This window comes from Sciurus vulgaris (genome assembly GCF_902686455.1).
Source record: "Sciurus vulgaris genome assembly, chromosome: 5".
NCBI classification, from domain to species: Eukaryota; Metazoa; Chordata; class Mammalia; order Rodentia; family Sciuridae; genus Sciurus; species Sciurus vulgaris.
In genome coordinates this window covers 20,344,302-20,359,531 of record NC_136465.1, presented here as the reverse complement: position 1 = coordinate 20,359,531, position 15,230 = coordinate 20,344,302, and the positions used below count along the sequence as shown (strand labels likewise).

Sequence of the window (15,230 nt, the reverse complement as noted above, 5' to 3'; positions counted from 1 at the left end):
GGAGGCTGTAAAAGTACAGGGCTTTCTTCATTGGAAAGACCATGCCTTGGTTTATGCTAGGGTTGTGGCTTCAGTTTTTGCAATCACCTAAAGTCAAAGAGACATTCTGCAAAACTTTTTGAAGCATATGAAACTTAAACTTTTTTCATTAGGCACAAAGTTAGCAGACAAACTATAATCTGCAAACTTAAAGAACATATTACCAAAATATGGCTTCCAAAAATTGTTATTGTCTGCCCCATAGACACAGAACTTATATAGGCTGGGGACAGAAATTAGAGATAGAACACATACTTAGCATGCATGCATGAGACCCTGAGTTCAATTCCCAGCACAACAAAAAGAGAAAAAGAAAAAAAAAAAAAACTTGGATTTTAACCCTCTGAACTGAATACGAAACATAAGAAAAACGTCCTATTCTCCATCAATATCATAACAATACCACCGCATACATTAGTTGTAATACATATATTGTTAAAGGCTATATTTCTGATTTTCCACAGCTGGAAAAAAAAATCTAGAAAAGCTGGAAATGCCTCATTTTATTAAAATGGATTAGCAGTTAAAAAAAAAAAAAGAAAAAAAAAAAAAACACAGCCCTGAGCCTCCTGGAGGACAGAGGGGAAGCACACCTCCCTCTTCTCCCTCTTGGATTTAGCAGTATGGCTTCATGTTAAGTGTGGGGAAGCACTGGCAGGAGGAGGAGGCTGGGATGTCTTGAGGTGGAGAGGTTGATGGAAGTTGGAGTATAATTGCTCTCTGATAGTAGAACAATAGCGCTGTAAAAAGCTCTGCTTCAGTTCAACTCAGCTCTCTCCCTCTCTCCCTCCCACCTATATGACAAACAGCAAAATCAGGCACTTTTTGTCCCTGACAGTGACTATTAACCAGGAAGGAGAGGAGGAGAGAAGCATGTCTTATGCAAGGTCAATCTTTTAAAGAATATTTTATAAACAATTAACAATGCACTGGCAGAGTAGGATATTTGTGAAATGCTAAAATAGGGAAAGGGAGGTTGATGCTCTATTTCAAACATGTCCATGTCTTTTATCACTCATATTTTTGACCTCTCTTTTGCCACTTTACCTAGTATTGCCCTCAGTTGGTTGGTAAGAAGGGGCAGCAAGATGACCTGGCAATTAGTTGATGGGCTAAATTTCTAGAAATTGAATGAAGAAGAGGACTGGAAACAGGTGAAAGACCTAAATTATAGTCTTGCCTATGCCAAATACTAAACAAATGACCCTGGATAGTCACTTAGCCCCTCTGAGCTTAAGACTGTTTACTTTTAAAAACTTACCCCACAAATATATCTAATGTGGAATGTAATATGAAAGTCGAAGATAACAATACCTTACCTACTTATCTCAGGAAGCTGTATAAGGATTAAACACCATATGGATGTAAACATAAAGTTCTGAGGAAAAATGTTAAAGTTAGAAGCTAAACTGAATATGAAGATATACTTTTGTTGTTTTTGGCCTTCCTCAATTTTAATTGCAACATTCAATCAAAGTCAATAGTAATACTCAAAATGACCAGTACTATTAATAAATCAAATGTTAAGTAGGCACCTGCTACATAACTTGTACCAAGCAGGGTGAGGGATTTAAGGGAAGTTGAATCAGGATCCTTCAGTTTCCATCCATCTGGGTAGGCATATCCAAAAAACCAAGGAATGGCCCCCATCAGTATACAGTTGCAAGATTATGGGCTACTGATTAGAAATGTTATAGGAATGCAACTATGAGCTGGAAAGAGCTGGAGTAAATAGGAAAAACTTCGTGAAAGCGTGGTCTCCAAATGGGCCTTGAAGGAACTCCAAGTCGTTTTTACTGGGAACAGGAGAATGGAGACTAATAGGAAGAGGATGGAGAGTTCTGGTTTATGATAAGGCAGAGTTTAGTCTAGTAGGTTAAAGTACATAATGGATAAGACAAGGTAGAAATGATGGAAAGCTATGACCTACCTGGTTTTGATAAATCATTTTACACAACTCTAGAATGTTGGAAGTTAAAACTATAGGTGGACTGAAAAGAGAGAATACAGAAAGTTCACAAGGAGACCACTAACAAAATGCAGGTATCAAGGGATAAAATCCACTCATGAGAATGGCAGCCAATCAGAACAGGCACTTGAAACCAAGACTCTACAGTTCCTGTGGACTGATACAAGGTGAAAGACGAACAGAGGGAAGTCCAAGGCTATTCCAATGATTTGTGTATTAAGAAACAGAAGAATGGCTGCCCCACTGGTGAGTGGAAAGGTACAAAGGGAAACTGGTTTAAGAACAAATGTTATGAACTCAATTTTAGAGACACTGAGTTTTAGGTCTGAGCCAAGAGTAGATAATCCATTAGAAGCTCAAAATTTCATCCAGGTGCAGTGGAACATACCTGTTGCTGGCAGCCTGGGAGGCTGAGGCAGGAAGATCTGAAGTTCAAGGTCAACCGTGACAACTTAGAGAAGGCCTATCTCAAAATAAAAATAAAAAGGCTGGGGATGTAACTCGGTGATAGAGCCACCCTGGGTTCAAGCCTCAGTTTAAAAAAAAAAAAAAGAGCTGCAGTTTTCAGAATTCACTCTTTTAAGTTCCCAAACATCTCCAAATGCATGTCCTACAGAAAACACTTCCTTTAACCCATGTTGAGCTATAAGTTTTCTTTCACTATTATCCTGTGAGCCACTACTGTTCCAAACTATCTGAAATATCTTTGCCTACTACTGGGGAGATTCACCTAAGAATGCCCAATATGCACTCAAGACTAATTTTTAAAAAACAAGAATACACTCTAATACACTTTATAAAAGACGAACAAATGAATATTGGGGTAAGCCATAACAAGGTTCCCAAAGCACAGTAACTGACTCACAATGTTAAAGTCATCTGATTCAATGGATTACAAATGCCAGGTTTCAATTAATTTTTTTACTTATCTATGACAAAATGAGGACAATACAATAAGTCTTCAAAAAACTTAATGTATTCAACTTAAGGACCATCTTTTTATTCAGAGATTACACCCTTCCTTATATTTGGGGAGTGATAGTAAAATGCCCTTTCTTTCATTAAAAAAAAAAAAAAAGTGGCAATAGTTGGTAATTATTGTTCTGTCAATAGTTATTCTATTTGTCAAAACAAGAAATAGCAGTTATACGTTGGACTTCACTTTTTTTTAAAGCAGCTGAAAGAAATCCAAAACTCTGAGAACCTCTGCTCTAATCCAACCAATCTTTTGCTGCCCAAATTCCTTAGAGCATGGTCAACAAGTTGTTTGCCTGTTTGAACACCTCTGATAAGAGTCACAAGTGATGTAGAATCATCCACTGAAAAATATACTATTCTATCTGAGGCACATCTGCTTGGTTTGGTTAAGGAAAAGCAAAAAAGCAAAGCCTATAGTGAGCTGACTTGGGCCAGATGCAGTGGCACTTGGGAGGCTGAGACAGGAGGACTGTAAATTAGAAGCCAGCCTCACTAACTTAGTGAGACCCTGACTCAAAATTAAAAAAAAATTTTTTTAAAGGGCTGGGGTTATTCAGCTCTTTTTACTCAAAGTACAGCACCCCTGGCTTCACTCTCCAGTACTGTAAAAAATAAAATAAAAAGTAACCTGACTTGAGATAAAGAAGCCAGTAACAAAACAAAGGTCAAGAAAACTGTTGAGAGAGAGGAGACAAAAAGAATGCACTCAGTCCTATGCCTCACGGTATTCCTGCAACTTAACAACTATGAAAATCCTTTATACAAATAACTATAAGAGTTAGAAGATATAAAACAATCCTGAGGGCAGGGATGATCATTTCCTTCTACACATGGCAGTTTACTACCTGAAGTTCCCTTATTAATCTACATTTAGGTATAGCTGCACACCTTTCAGGTTTGACCACAAGCAAATGTCACATGGTCTTGGTATATCCAGACATCAAAATGCAACAAAATCTAAATGCCACATATACACAAGGTTGCAGAAAATAATGAGAAATACAAAGTCCACTGACAATATGAGAATCATAATAGAATGAAGACAACTTAGAGGCGAAGAATAAGCACAAGAGATCAACCAGAAGGGAACAGGAATCTAGGCAAAGATGCCTACCACCCAAAGACAATGTGTTAACAGGCCAAAGGGGAGCAAGGTGTACTGGAGAACAACGTAAACTTGGCTGTTAAAAAAGCACAAGCAAAAAGCACCACATACAGTGCCAGGCAGAGACAGGCATTTATATATTTACAGATTGAATGAAATAATAAACAGAAACTCACACAAAGAGAATTCTGAATCTCTGCTTTCAACCACATCATCTGTAGCACTTTAAGTCCAGGGAGAACATCTTTCTTTGCCTTAAAGCTCAGGCTAAAAATCTAACCCATGAAAAGCCAAGTGATCCCAATAACTTCCATAGGTCTCTGTCCTATCCCAGCTCTAGCAGTGAAGTACCCTCCCAAAGACTCTACCTGCATTTCAAAAATCTGCAAAAATCTGGCACCCTTCATCCCAAATGGAAAGAAGTTAATGGGAGTAGAGGCAACAGGCCAGAGCATGAGAAGTAAAAAAAAAAAAAAAAAAAATAGTTCTGACAAAAGGTAAGTAACGATAACAGGTTCCGGAAAAAAAAACTAGTTCTAGTTCTGACAAAAGGTAAGTAACACGATAACAGGTTCCGGAATTAGGCTTAATTCTGGATAGACCAAATGAAAATAAAACCTATTTCTATTTTAATCAAATGGATGGAAACAATTGGAAAAAAAAAAGTCTCAGCAACTTTAGCCACCCAAGATTCAAAGGAGTTTCAATAACTCTTCCATCCATGAAGGCATTCCAGGTTTTCCCTTATATCTCAGCCTCACACTGTTTCTGCATTTTTTTTTTTCCAGTAGTGAGAACAGAACCCAGAGATCATTTACCACTGAGCTACATCCCCATCTTTTTTTGAGGCAGGGTCTCGTTAAGTAAGGCTGGCCTTGAACCTGCAATCCTCCTGCCTCAATCTCCCAAGTGCCTGGAATTACATGACATCCACCACCACACCTGCCTTTCAGCACTACTGATGGAGTCTCAGTGCTGAATATCGAAATTACAATTAGCTAATCTGCCCTAATTCAGTTTATCAATATTAGCATGCACACATCTCATTTTTTACTTCAATTTAAGTCATTTTCTGTCTCTACTCCCTCCCTCCAGAGCCTGATTTTCCACACCCTTCCTTTTACCTGAATTTTAAGATTCCCTTGTTCTTGCTTTAGTTCACTGTTTCAAAAGTAAAAGGGACTGCAGATGACTGATATAAAAAGGGGGCAGATTTACTACGGATAACAATCCTACATACTACATATTATATATGATGTACTGTCTATATAGAGAACTTATCAACCATAAGTGCTTCTGAACCTGAGCAGAAACCTCATATGCTTCTGCTATGTTTTTGCTGCTGAATCTAACAATCCACCATCATGTTTTCTGGGGGTTCAGGAGCCTTTCCCCAACCTGCTGGAGAACAGGATCAGACCACAGAGCCTCAAAGCCACAGCAATCAAGAAGCAGCTGAGCTCCTCATTTTTCTATCAGCCCAGGAGGGTCAATTCAAGAGTTTTATCATCTGTCCCTTAGATCCCCATGACCTGTTCCACTCAAGCTAAAAATTCTGTAATGTACTTTGAATCTCATTCGTTCTCCTAAAAGGACTCAACATCAAAAAATTTTTTTTCAGCACAATTTATCCATATTTTGGCTGGAATTCTACCAAATAGCCACCAGAGGCTGGTGTGGTACAACTGCTATGGAGTGAGGCTAGCCAAATCTAACTAAAAAATGTAAGACTCCACGAATAAGCTCTCATGAAAAGGTACACCATTCTTTACAATGAGGTTTGCGCTTTGAAAAGTCAAATTCAAAGGACTCCTTCATAAAGCCTTAACATAACGGAAGCAGATCAAAACTGAAATTTTCAAACTCGTGGGGATTTACCTTGCGTTTTGACCATATTTAAAAAAAAAAAAAATCTCGTACTGAATAATGCAACATCTTCCACGTAATTTCTCAGCTTTTTTTTATTCCTACAAAGTAATTTGGTTGCAGGTGATTTTGAATGTACTTGGACACCCGGGAAAAAGACACCTGTGCCTTGGCAGGTCGATAGACGATTAATTTGCCCCAGGTAACAAGGAAACAGAAGATGCTCTTGATTTCTGGATAAAATTGTCTGCAGTGCCAGGTAGGAGGTCACATGCCCTGAACGGCCGCAGCTCATTTAGAGTGATGTAAAAGCTCCTCCGATATTAATTTTGTTAGAAATTAGGGAAACAAGCAACCTGAGATCAATTCATTTAGACGCGGGGAGTCGGGTACTTTCCAGCTGCCTTTTTTCGCCGGAGTCCGCGCAACCTGTCCGTACCTATGAGGAAGGGTGGGCAAGCAGGGCACCGGCCGCCTCTGCCTTCCGGGGAGGATCGCACGGAACGGGCAGTCCCCCCATGCCCAGCCCCATCCCGAATCTTCTATTCGCCTGGGACCGGGAAGACCGCCCTGGAAACCCTGGACACAAGTCGCTGCCCGGCCAGGCTGAGTTCCGCCGCCTTCGGCTCGGGACTGCGGGCAGGGCGCCTCGTCACGCCCCGCATCTCCCACCTCCCACCCCGCCGCCCCCGGCGCCTCGGGGCTCCTCCGCCGGCCGGCACCAGGCGGCCGCCGCGAGCAGCTCCGTGGCCCGCGACACGCGCCGCAGCGCGGGCGCGCTTATCCGCAGCGGCGCAGCCCGCCCGCCACCCGCCCGCCCGCTCACTCACGCGGGAGGCAGCGGCGGCGTCTCCATTGTGGCTCCTCTCGGGCTTCAGAACGCAGGCACCGACCGCCGCCGCCAGCACCATTCCAGCCGCGGACGCCGGCACTGCCCGCCCGCCGAGCCGCGTTCCATCCGCCCCGGAGGGGGCGCCGCGCTCGCCTCACCGCGCGCCACCACCTGCGGCGGCGGCCCCCGCGGCCATGGCCCGCTCGGCCGGGCGCGCTCCGTGTGCCTGCGCGGCTCCCGCGCTCGCCCGACTGCGGGGCGGCAGCGGCGGCGACGGCGGCGGGACGGGCGGGCGCGCGGGCTCGGCCACTTCCGGGTTCGGCCCCGGCTGGCGCTGACGCCGTGACGGGACGGCGATGCGGCCTCCCGCGGCGGCCGGGGACACCTCCCTCGGCGCCTCCCCTTCCTCCTGTTGTGCTGCTGTCGCTGCTGCTGCCGCCCAGGCGGCTTCTGCTGTGCTGCTCTGGAGGCGGGCGGGCGGGCGCGAGCCGGAGCGGGGCGGGCGGGCCCAGACGCGGGGCCGGAGCGCGGGCGGCTGCCGCCCGCAGCGCGCCTGTGGGTCACCCGGACGGGGGAGCTGAAAAATGGGGGGAGGGGTGTGTGTGCAGGAAAAAGGCGACAGAAAGCACCGCGTAATGACGCTTGGTATTCACTTGCTGCTCTGCTTCTCGGGCATGTTCACATTCATTCTTTTAATTTGAGCATCTGCCCAGGAACATGGGAAGAGTAGGCATAACCATCCCCAGCCTTTCCAAACGGTGAAACCGAGGCAAGAAGAAATGAATATGCCTGTCCAGTAGGTCCCAAGCAAGAAGCTAGGTCTTCCTCCTCAGTATACCATTTATGCCTTGGATGAGTGAAGTGAGCACCTACTAGGCAAGGTTCGGGTACTGGGAACGTGGTAGAGAGCCAAACCAAGTCTCTGCGCTTGTGGAGCTGTCCATCTAGACATGGTAAGAGAAACCATGAACGAACTGTGCCTACTATGAAGAAAAATAAATCCGAGTGAGGAGAGGAGGTGCTGTTTTAGAAGGAGTGGTAAGGGAAGGCCTCTCCAAAGGTGTCCGTTAAACAGATGGAATAACATAAATCTTCAGTTATGCAAAGAATGCCCCAGGGCCGAGGGAAGAGCAATGCAGAGACTCCTAAGCAAGATCCTGCCTGCCTTATTAAATGGGAAGGAGAACGTTATGACTGGTTGTTCGAATATACCCGCTGGAAGCAGAACACCTGGGAACCTGTTAGAAATGGGAATTTTCAATTCCCACTTAAAGTCTGCAGAATCAGGACTCCTAGAGGTGGGGTCCAGCAATCTGTGCTTAGATAAGGCCCTCTAGTATACAACTGAGGCAGAGCGAGGGCAGGAAACAAGTTAGGAGTGGGCGTGGGGTCGGAAGGAGTAGTCATGGACCACAGAGGCTTTGTAAGCCATGATGAAACGATGTGGCTTGCTAAGATGAGAAGCACTTGGAAAGTTGTCAGCAGCTTGATCAGATCATTAAAAGGATGACCTTACTGAGATTTATTTCAAAATACTCCACCAAAAAAAATTTTTTTAAGTGCATAAATGAAAGAAGATTGACAAAATGTCAATTTGGGGGGCTAGGTGATGGGTGTGTGGAGATGATCATCATTTATGTGTAGTTATGTATACGTTTTAAAATGTTCAAAAGTTTTTGTTTTTGTTTTAAAGATGACTGCTGTATGGGCAATATGCAAAAGGATGCAAGAGAACCAGCAAGATTAGCCTGATGGGAGGAACACAAGGAGGGTCTGGGCTAGAGTCAGATTGAAAGAAGTCGTCACATTCTGACCTATTTATTGGATAAAGCACCAGGAACTGCTGGTAAGATTCCAAATGAGCATAAGAGAAAGAATGGAGTCAAACATGATCCTACGAGTTTGGGGTTGGTTTGTTTGGTTTGGTTGGTTGGTTGGTTGGTTGGTTGGTTGGTTTTGGTGCTGAGGATTGAACCTTCCCTGATCCTAAGGGTTTTGATTTGAGCTCTAGGGAGAATGGAGTTGCTGTTTACTGAGGGTGGAAAGATTGGGAAACAACAAATTGGGGGGAGGAGTATTTGGACTCTGACTTAGATATGATAAACTCGAGATCTGTTCAACATCCAAATGAAGACAGGTGTAGAGAGTTAAAATGCATGTCTGGGGTAAATATAAATTTGGAGGTTGTGGTATGTAGTTGGTATGTAAAGTCACAGAACTGTTTGAAATCAACTGGATAATGTAGCCAGAGCAAAGGAACCAGAAGTGAACCCTGGGAAAACTCCAACATTAAGAAAATGAGGAAAATCGAACAAAGGAAATGAAAGAAGAACAGCCAAGGGGTAGGAAGAGGGCTCGGGAGGTGTCCTGGTAGCCTAGTGAAGTGTTCCAGGAAAAGGCCACTACTTTGATATGCCTTAGTGTGAGCTAACTTCTGTATCCTGGTGGCATTATTGATCTACCATGTGTGTGGGTAGTTTCTCTAGTGTTAATGATGTCTTTGTTCAGGACAGAAATAAAACTTCCTACTTTATAAAGTTGTAAAATTAAATGAAATAATCCATACAAAGCTTCACATGCACAGTAGAAACATTTAACCAATGTTAGTTACTATTATTCCAAGTGCACAGTAGAGACATTTAATAAATGTTAGTTGCTATTATTTTTCTACACATTTCTGTGTCATCAGTTATACCTGATTCCACTAGAAACTGGAGTTAAGTAGTAGAGCAAAACATAACACTAACTTAATTATGCCAGGCCTTTGCCCTGACTTCCTTCAGCATGCAAACTGAGTGGGCAGGGTTGGGTGATCATTTCAAGAGCTCTTTTTTATGGGGACAGGGGTGGGAGGATCTTCTACTGCTTTTGTATCTTTTACTTGAAATAATGTTATATGTACAATAGCTACTTAAATTTTTTTTTTAAAAAAGATGCTTCAATCTGACAAAGGATGCATATCCTTCAAACCATACCCCCTTTCGCCTCCTCCTCCTCTGGGTTAGTTTTGTCTGTCACATGCAGTTCAATCTTACTTTGGGTTAAGAGTCAGCCTACAAGCTCTAGTATTCTAGTGTGTCATACCAGGTAGATTTGAAGACAATACACATTCTTGTTTTGTATCTCCACTCCAGGCTCCATTTCCTCCAGACTAGAGAAGAGCTTGAACTCTCAATTTAGATCCTGGAATCTCCATCAGACTTGGATTTAATCAAATATCTCATCTAAGGATCTTGAAACAATTTGAAAATGTTAACTTTTGTTGTTTTCTGCAGACAGTGACTGAAGCCTTGGCTTTTCAGGCATAAACAGACCTACCTAAGAGCAGTAGCAATTTATGAGGCCAAAGTTTCCATTTTCATCTTTATGTGGGCCAAGTAACTTCACAAAACTGGCCCTTGGCCAGATGCAGCCTCCACACCATTCACAAGAAAAAGTAAACAAAAAATACTTGACAAGATTAACAAATCCAGCAGTACTGAGGGTAGAATGTGGGGGGAGGGGAGTCTGTAACTCTCTTTTCCTTGATTTACCTTATCCTGTTTTATGCCTCGTTTTAACATATCCTGAGGAGTAGCTACTCAGGACCACTAAGAAATTCTCATTTCTGTTTTCCTTGGCATAAGAACTGACTGGATATTCAAAGGTGTTTGACCTCTCCCTACTCAAGTTTTTAGCTCCATGTACCTACCTCTTAGGGTTTTATCTGTTGTTCTGTTTTGTTTTTTTTATTTTGGTGTTTTTGTTGTGCTGGGGATTGAACCCAGGAACTCGTGCATGCTGCACAAGCTCTCTAACACTGTAAAACACCTTCAGCCCTTGGCTGTCTTTAGATAAATCTTTCACCCCTAGCAAAGGAATGAGATCTTATAAAAGTACATCCATTTGTTATACCATTGAAAAATAGAACAATTCCTCAGACATATTATGTACCTGTAATCTAAAGCTAATTTAAATGAACAGAATATATCACTTGTAAAGAAGATGAGACCACACTGGTGAATAAATCCATGACAGTAGCTGTTGGCAAAAATTACCTGGACTTAGTTGAAATCAAATGTTACACCAGAACTCATACATGATGTAGCAGGCACAAATACATGCTGTGGTAAGAATCAGGGGACTGAGAATTGCTCCTATAAAGACAAGATTTTGCCTCACCAAGTAATATATATCAGTTAGATCCTGCATTTGAAAATCCTTCCAGTATAAAGATGGCAAATTTGAAAAGAATCACTCATTCAAAAATAGATAAACCAGCAGGTTGCAGTGGTGCACACCTATAATCCCAATGGCTTTGGAGGCTGAAACAGAAGGATCGAGAGTTCAAAGCCAGCCTCAGCAAAAAGGAGGCACTAAGCAACTCAGTGAGACCCTGTCTCTACATAAAATACAAAATAGGGCTGGGGATGTGGCTCAGTGGTTGAGTGCCCCTGAGTTCAATCCCCAGTACCAAAAAAAAAAAAAAAAAAAAAAAAAAAAAAATAGATAAGCCAGGTAAGATGGCATAACCTATAGTCCCAGCTATTTGGGAAGCTGAGGTCGGAGGATCTCGTTGAGCCCAGGAACTCAAGGCTAGCTTGGGCGACATAGCAAGACCCCATCTGTAAAGAAAAAAAAAAAAATTATGGAGATAGAAAGTAAAGAAAAACTATTTTCTATGCTACTGAGTAAGCCTAAAATGTGTTACTTCAGTTGCCTTACTAACTTTAAATAGGGGTTTTTGCTTTTATACTTTTGATTTGAAAGCATCCTACTTACATAATGTATTATGAAGCATTTCTAAATATTTTTGAGACTTTGCTATTTAGCAAATGGATTTGTCAATACATTAAGGGATTTATTACAAGCTTTGTGGTGTTAAATGGGGCAATATGAGTTCTGCTCCAGAGCAATAGAAAATCTTTAGCTGAAGGGGTCCTTTGTATCCATGAGCTCAGCTTACCCTACAGAGGCTTGCCTTCTTGTTTTTGTAGTCTTTAAGATGTCAGCTTTATTTCCAGCACAACACACCTGCCCATTATCCTGAAGTCCTCAGAGAAATGAAAGCAAATTGTTTGCTGAAAAGTTTAATTGAAAAATCAATTTGAATTGGTACAGGAAGTATACAAAAATAGGTTTCACACTAATGTATATCAGGTAAACAGTTTCTCTGTGCTTTTTTAGGAAAAGGATATTCACTTAATCTATTCTTACTTTTACATAGTTATGTGGCATCTGTTTATGCAGTGTGGTGATGTAATACCTCATTATAGAATTATTGAGGACTAAACATCTTTCTACCCAGTCAACAATACTTGGAGGGTGCGAAGACAAAGAGCAAGAAAAAATTCTGAATAAATTGTGAGAAGCATTATTAACTTGTTGTCATTCATTTCAAATTATGCACACACACACACACACACACACAAACTTCTACCCATAGCTTCCATTGTTCATCACAGCAGACTGCCTAATAGCACCAACCCTAAGCAAAATTGTGAAGTAAGCTTGTTTGGCATTCTGATTTTCTCCTTTTTTCCTGTCAGCATCAATACATCTCTCACCTCTAACGCTAATAGGCTACAGGTCTCAGTATCCTCATTCCATCCCTACTAAACTTAGAAATTATCTGTTATCAGTTTAACAAACAATTAGTAGATTATGCTTTAATATAAATGGCTTTTAGACATAAGGTAACTTCATATTGATATTATTTTAGCCAAATAATATTATACTCCATTGCCTAATCTCTTTACCACTAGAATGCATTCCAATGCCTTCTCTACTATTTTAATCACGAAATTGCTAAAGATGAATTTTGATGTTCAAATGTTATTTTCCTTACTAATGGTATTACTATATAACATTGTGAAAGGGGTCTTTTACTTTGCAAAAGAACAATGCTAAGAGGTGAAAAAAATATTCATCTTAAATTCCAGGCCTTTTGAGCCCAAACTTCCAGGAGTTTATATTACTTGTTCAAATTGTTCACATGGTAATATAAAAAGATAAGTCTTGAATTTTCACATAAATCCTAAAATTTGAGCTCAGCCCAAATCTTGGAATTATTTTTGCAAGTAAGGATCCTTTGCCAAGAAATCCTTTCTAGTTCTTAATCTGGTACTAGTGAGCTTCTGGATTCAGAGCAGCGTGTTTAATGCAGGATGTAAGTGGTTAGTCAATTCCTGAGGCATCCATAATTCTTCCTTTTCCTTGTTAAGATCTTGGTAATAATCCAACCCAAGAAATAGAATTGACTTGAGTCTGCATATGTATGAGAGCTATTCTTCATTGAACTAAAATGAACCGAGCTGCCATTTTGAAGTCTTTGTTAAAAACCAACTAAAATTAAATCATGAGAAAAATATTTCTAGTCATATTTTCTGAGGCAAACTGATTCAAGCCAATCTTAATTGTATTATACTTAGATATATCAACTCTTTTCTATACCAAATAGGGAAAATATTGACCATGAATCATTAGTTTAAAATTGCAGTTACTAACCCCACACACACACTACCTATGCCCCTAAATGCCCATTTTGATTTATTAATTGACAAACTATATGTTTCATTTATTTCACTTGCTGTCTGATGGTCTCCTTGGATATAAGCTCCAGGAAAATGCGGATTTTAGTCTTGTCTGGTCACTATGATAGCCTAAGAAAGTGATCTGGCACATTATGCACTCAACAATAGGGCTGTTGAATGAATGAACTGGCCACAAATATCTACTTCCCATAATACAATTCCAACTCAAAGTCATACGATGTGCATTTTAACTATATCTATATATTAACTTTTACTTGTTTTAACTTTTGGAAGCATATAAACTTTCTTTATAAAGGGTTGCCCAGAAATAAGGAAGGTACAAAGAAATTTTATTTCAGTCAATCATCCAACATGTATTGAATGCCTTCTTTGATGAATACATTGTGATAGTAGAGTTGGTGAGATGAAGTTTGGGGTTAGGAATTATAGAAAGCTTAAAGGCAGAATTCTTTCTTGAAATGTGGTAATCAACAGCAGACACACGCACAAAATAACCCAACATATTAATGAAAATAATTTTAAAATACAAACTCTTCACAATAAAATAAATGCCTAATGTGTGCACTTAAGAAAGTTATGTAGTAGAAAAGAATATGTGGAGAAGTGGAGAGTAAAGGGGGATTTTGAACAAATTATTCCAGATAAAATACTAACAAAGCTGAAATGTTAAGGTTAGATCCCAGGGATCCTTGATGGATTTTAGACCTTATATGAAGTCCGTAGGTAGTTAAAGTGGGGAATATGTGTTTTCTGTGTGTGCATGTGTGTGTGTTTGCCCAGGTAGTAAAATAAATAAATTCTACCATAAGACTTAATCTAGCATGGGTATAAAAAATTAATGACCAATGGAAGAACCTGAAAGATGGACAGGAAGATAAAGTGGCCAAATATCCCAACATATATTAAGCATATAAAATTAACAAAAATCAGAAAGTCCTGTGGGATCAATATGGTGTGTGGGCGATATGGGCAAGAGGGTTCGCAGCATCCAGGAAGGGATTCCAGTGAAATACCCAACAGGAAGGTGTACAAAAGCCAGGACAAGGACATCTAGTACAAAAATGTAATCACCCTCATAAAGTCAGTGGCCCCTGGAGAATGGTAATGTGACTTTCTGTGGTGAGCTACCTTGTTACTAGATGAAAACCTTCCTTCCTGTTCTTCACATTTCTCTGTATAGGTTGGCATCCCTGTTGCTTTCTTGATTGTTAATTTTTAAAATTAAGCAAATGATACATGTTTACATTCTTATAGTAAACATTCCAACCATGACATGAAAACTTCCATTGACCTCTCTCCCAATCTTCTCACCAGAGGTAACATGTTAACCACTTTATGTGTGGTCTTTCAAACATTTCTCTATGCAGTTGCATATATAAGTGGTACACAAAGGAATAGATGGGTTTGTTTTTGTTCCAGGTAGGTGGGCTCATGCTGGATGGTACCTTCAGCCATTAGCAGCAGCTAAGGAAGCCTTACTCTCAGTTTCCCATAGCTGTAGGGAACCCAGGCAAGTAGAGCTCAGTTGCAAGGTACCAGTGCATCCAGTATTTAAATGAATACATAATTTCAGGGGAAATTATGAACATAAGTTTGAGGAATGCCTCAGTTAACCAGTACACTGCCAGGTGGATACTCCATTGCATCTTGATTCTTTAGACAATTTCTGCCACTCTCACCAAAACATACCCACTCTTTTAGAAATCAAATATTTACTCTAAACCATAGGGAATAAGATTCAAAGCCACCACTTTCCCAGTAAAGATAATTTTTGTTTTTGAAATTTGATTCTACATTGCCAAAAACCTTAGTTATTTCTAGATTCTCTATTTTTTCATATCTTCTCTTGTAGTCTGTACTTATTCTTTCCATAATTTTTCATACCAGTAACCTAGTCTAAGACAGTAT

At 40.8% G+C, this 15,230-nt stretch overlaps 1 protein-coding gene and 1 long non-coding RNA gene across 4 annotated transcripts in view; one reads left to right on the top strand and one right to left on the bottom strand.

Annotated features, from left to right (window-relative positions):
• The window catches only part of KLHL2 (kelch like family member 2), a 97,011-nt gene extending 89,969 nt beyond the window's left edge, over positions 1-7,042 (bottom strand). For 2 of the 3 annotated variants that reach the window (XM_079143352.1, XM_079143353.1), the window contains exon 1: positions 6,788-7,040. In XM_079143352.1, the coding sequence (XP_078999478.1) occupies positions 6,788-6,813 (26 nt within the window). In that variant the 5' untranslated portion in view covers positions 6,814-7,040. Of the gene's footprint in view, positions 1-6,787 lie in introns of all 3 variants that reach the window. The other variant, XM_079143354.1, reaches the window with a different exon arrangement.
• Positions 7,043-7,356: 314 nt separating this feature from the next.
• On the top strand, positions 7,357-12,148 carry LOC306663028. Its single transcript, XR_013764330.1, has 3 exons — positions 7,357-7,742; positions 8,483-8,635; positions 9,924-12,148. It is a non-coding gene; the product is annotated as an uncharacterized lncRNA (long non-coding RNA).
• Positions 12,149-15,230: the final 3,082 nt, after the last annotated feature.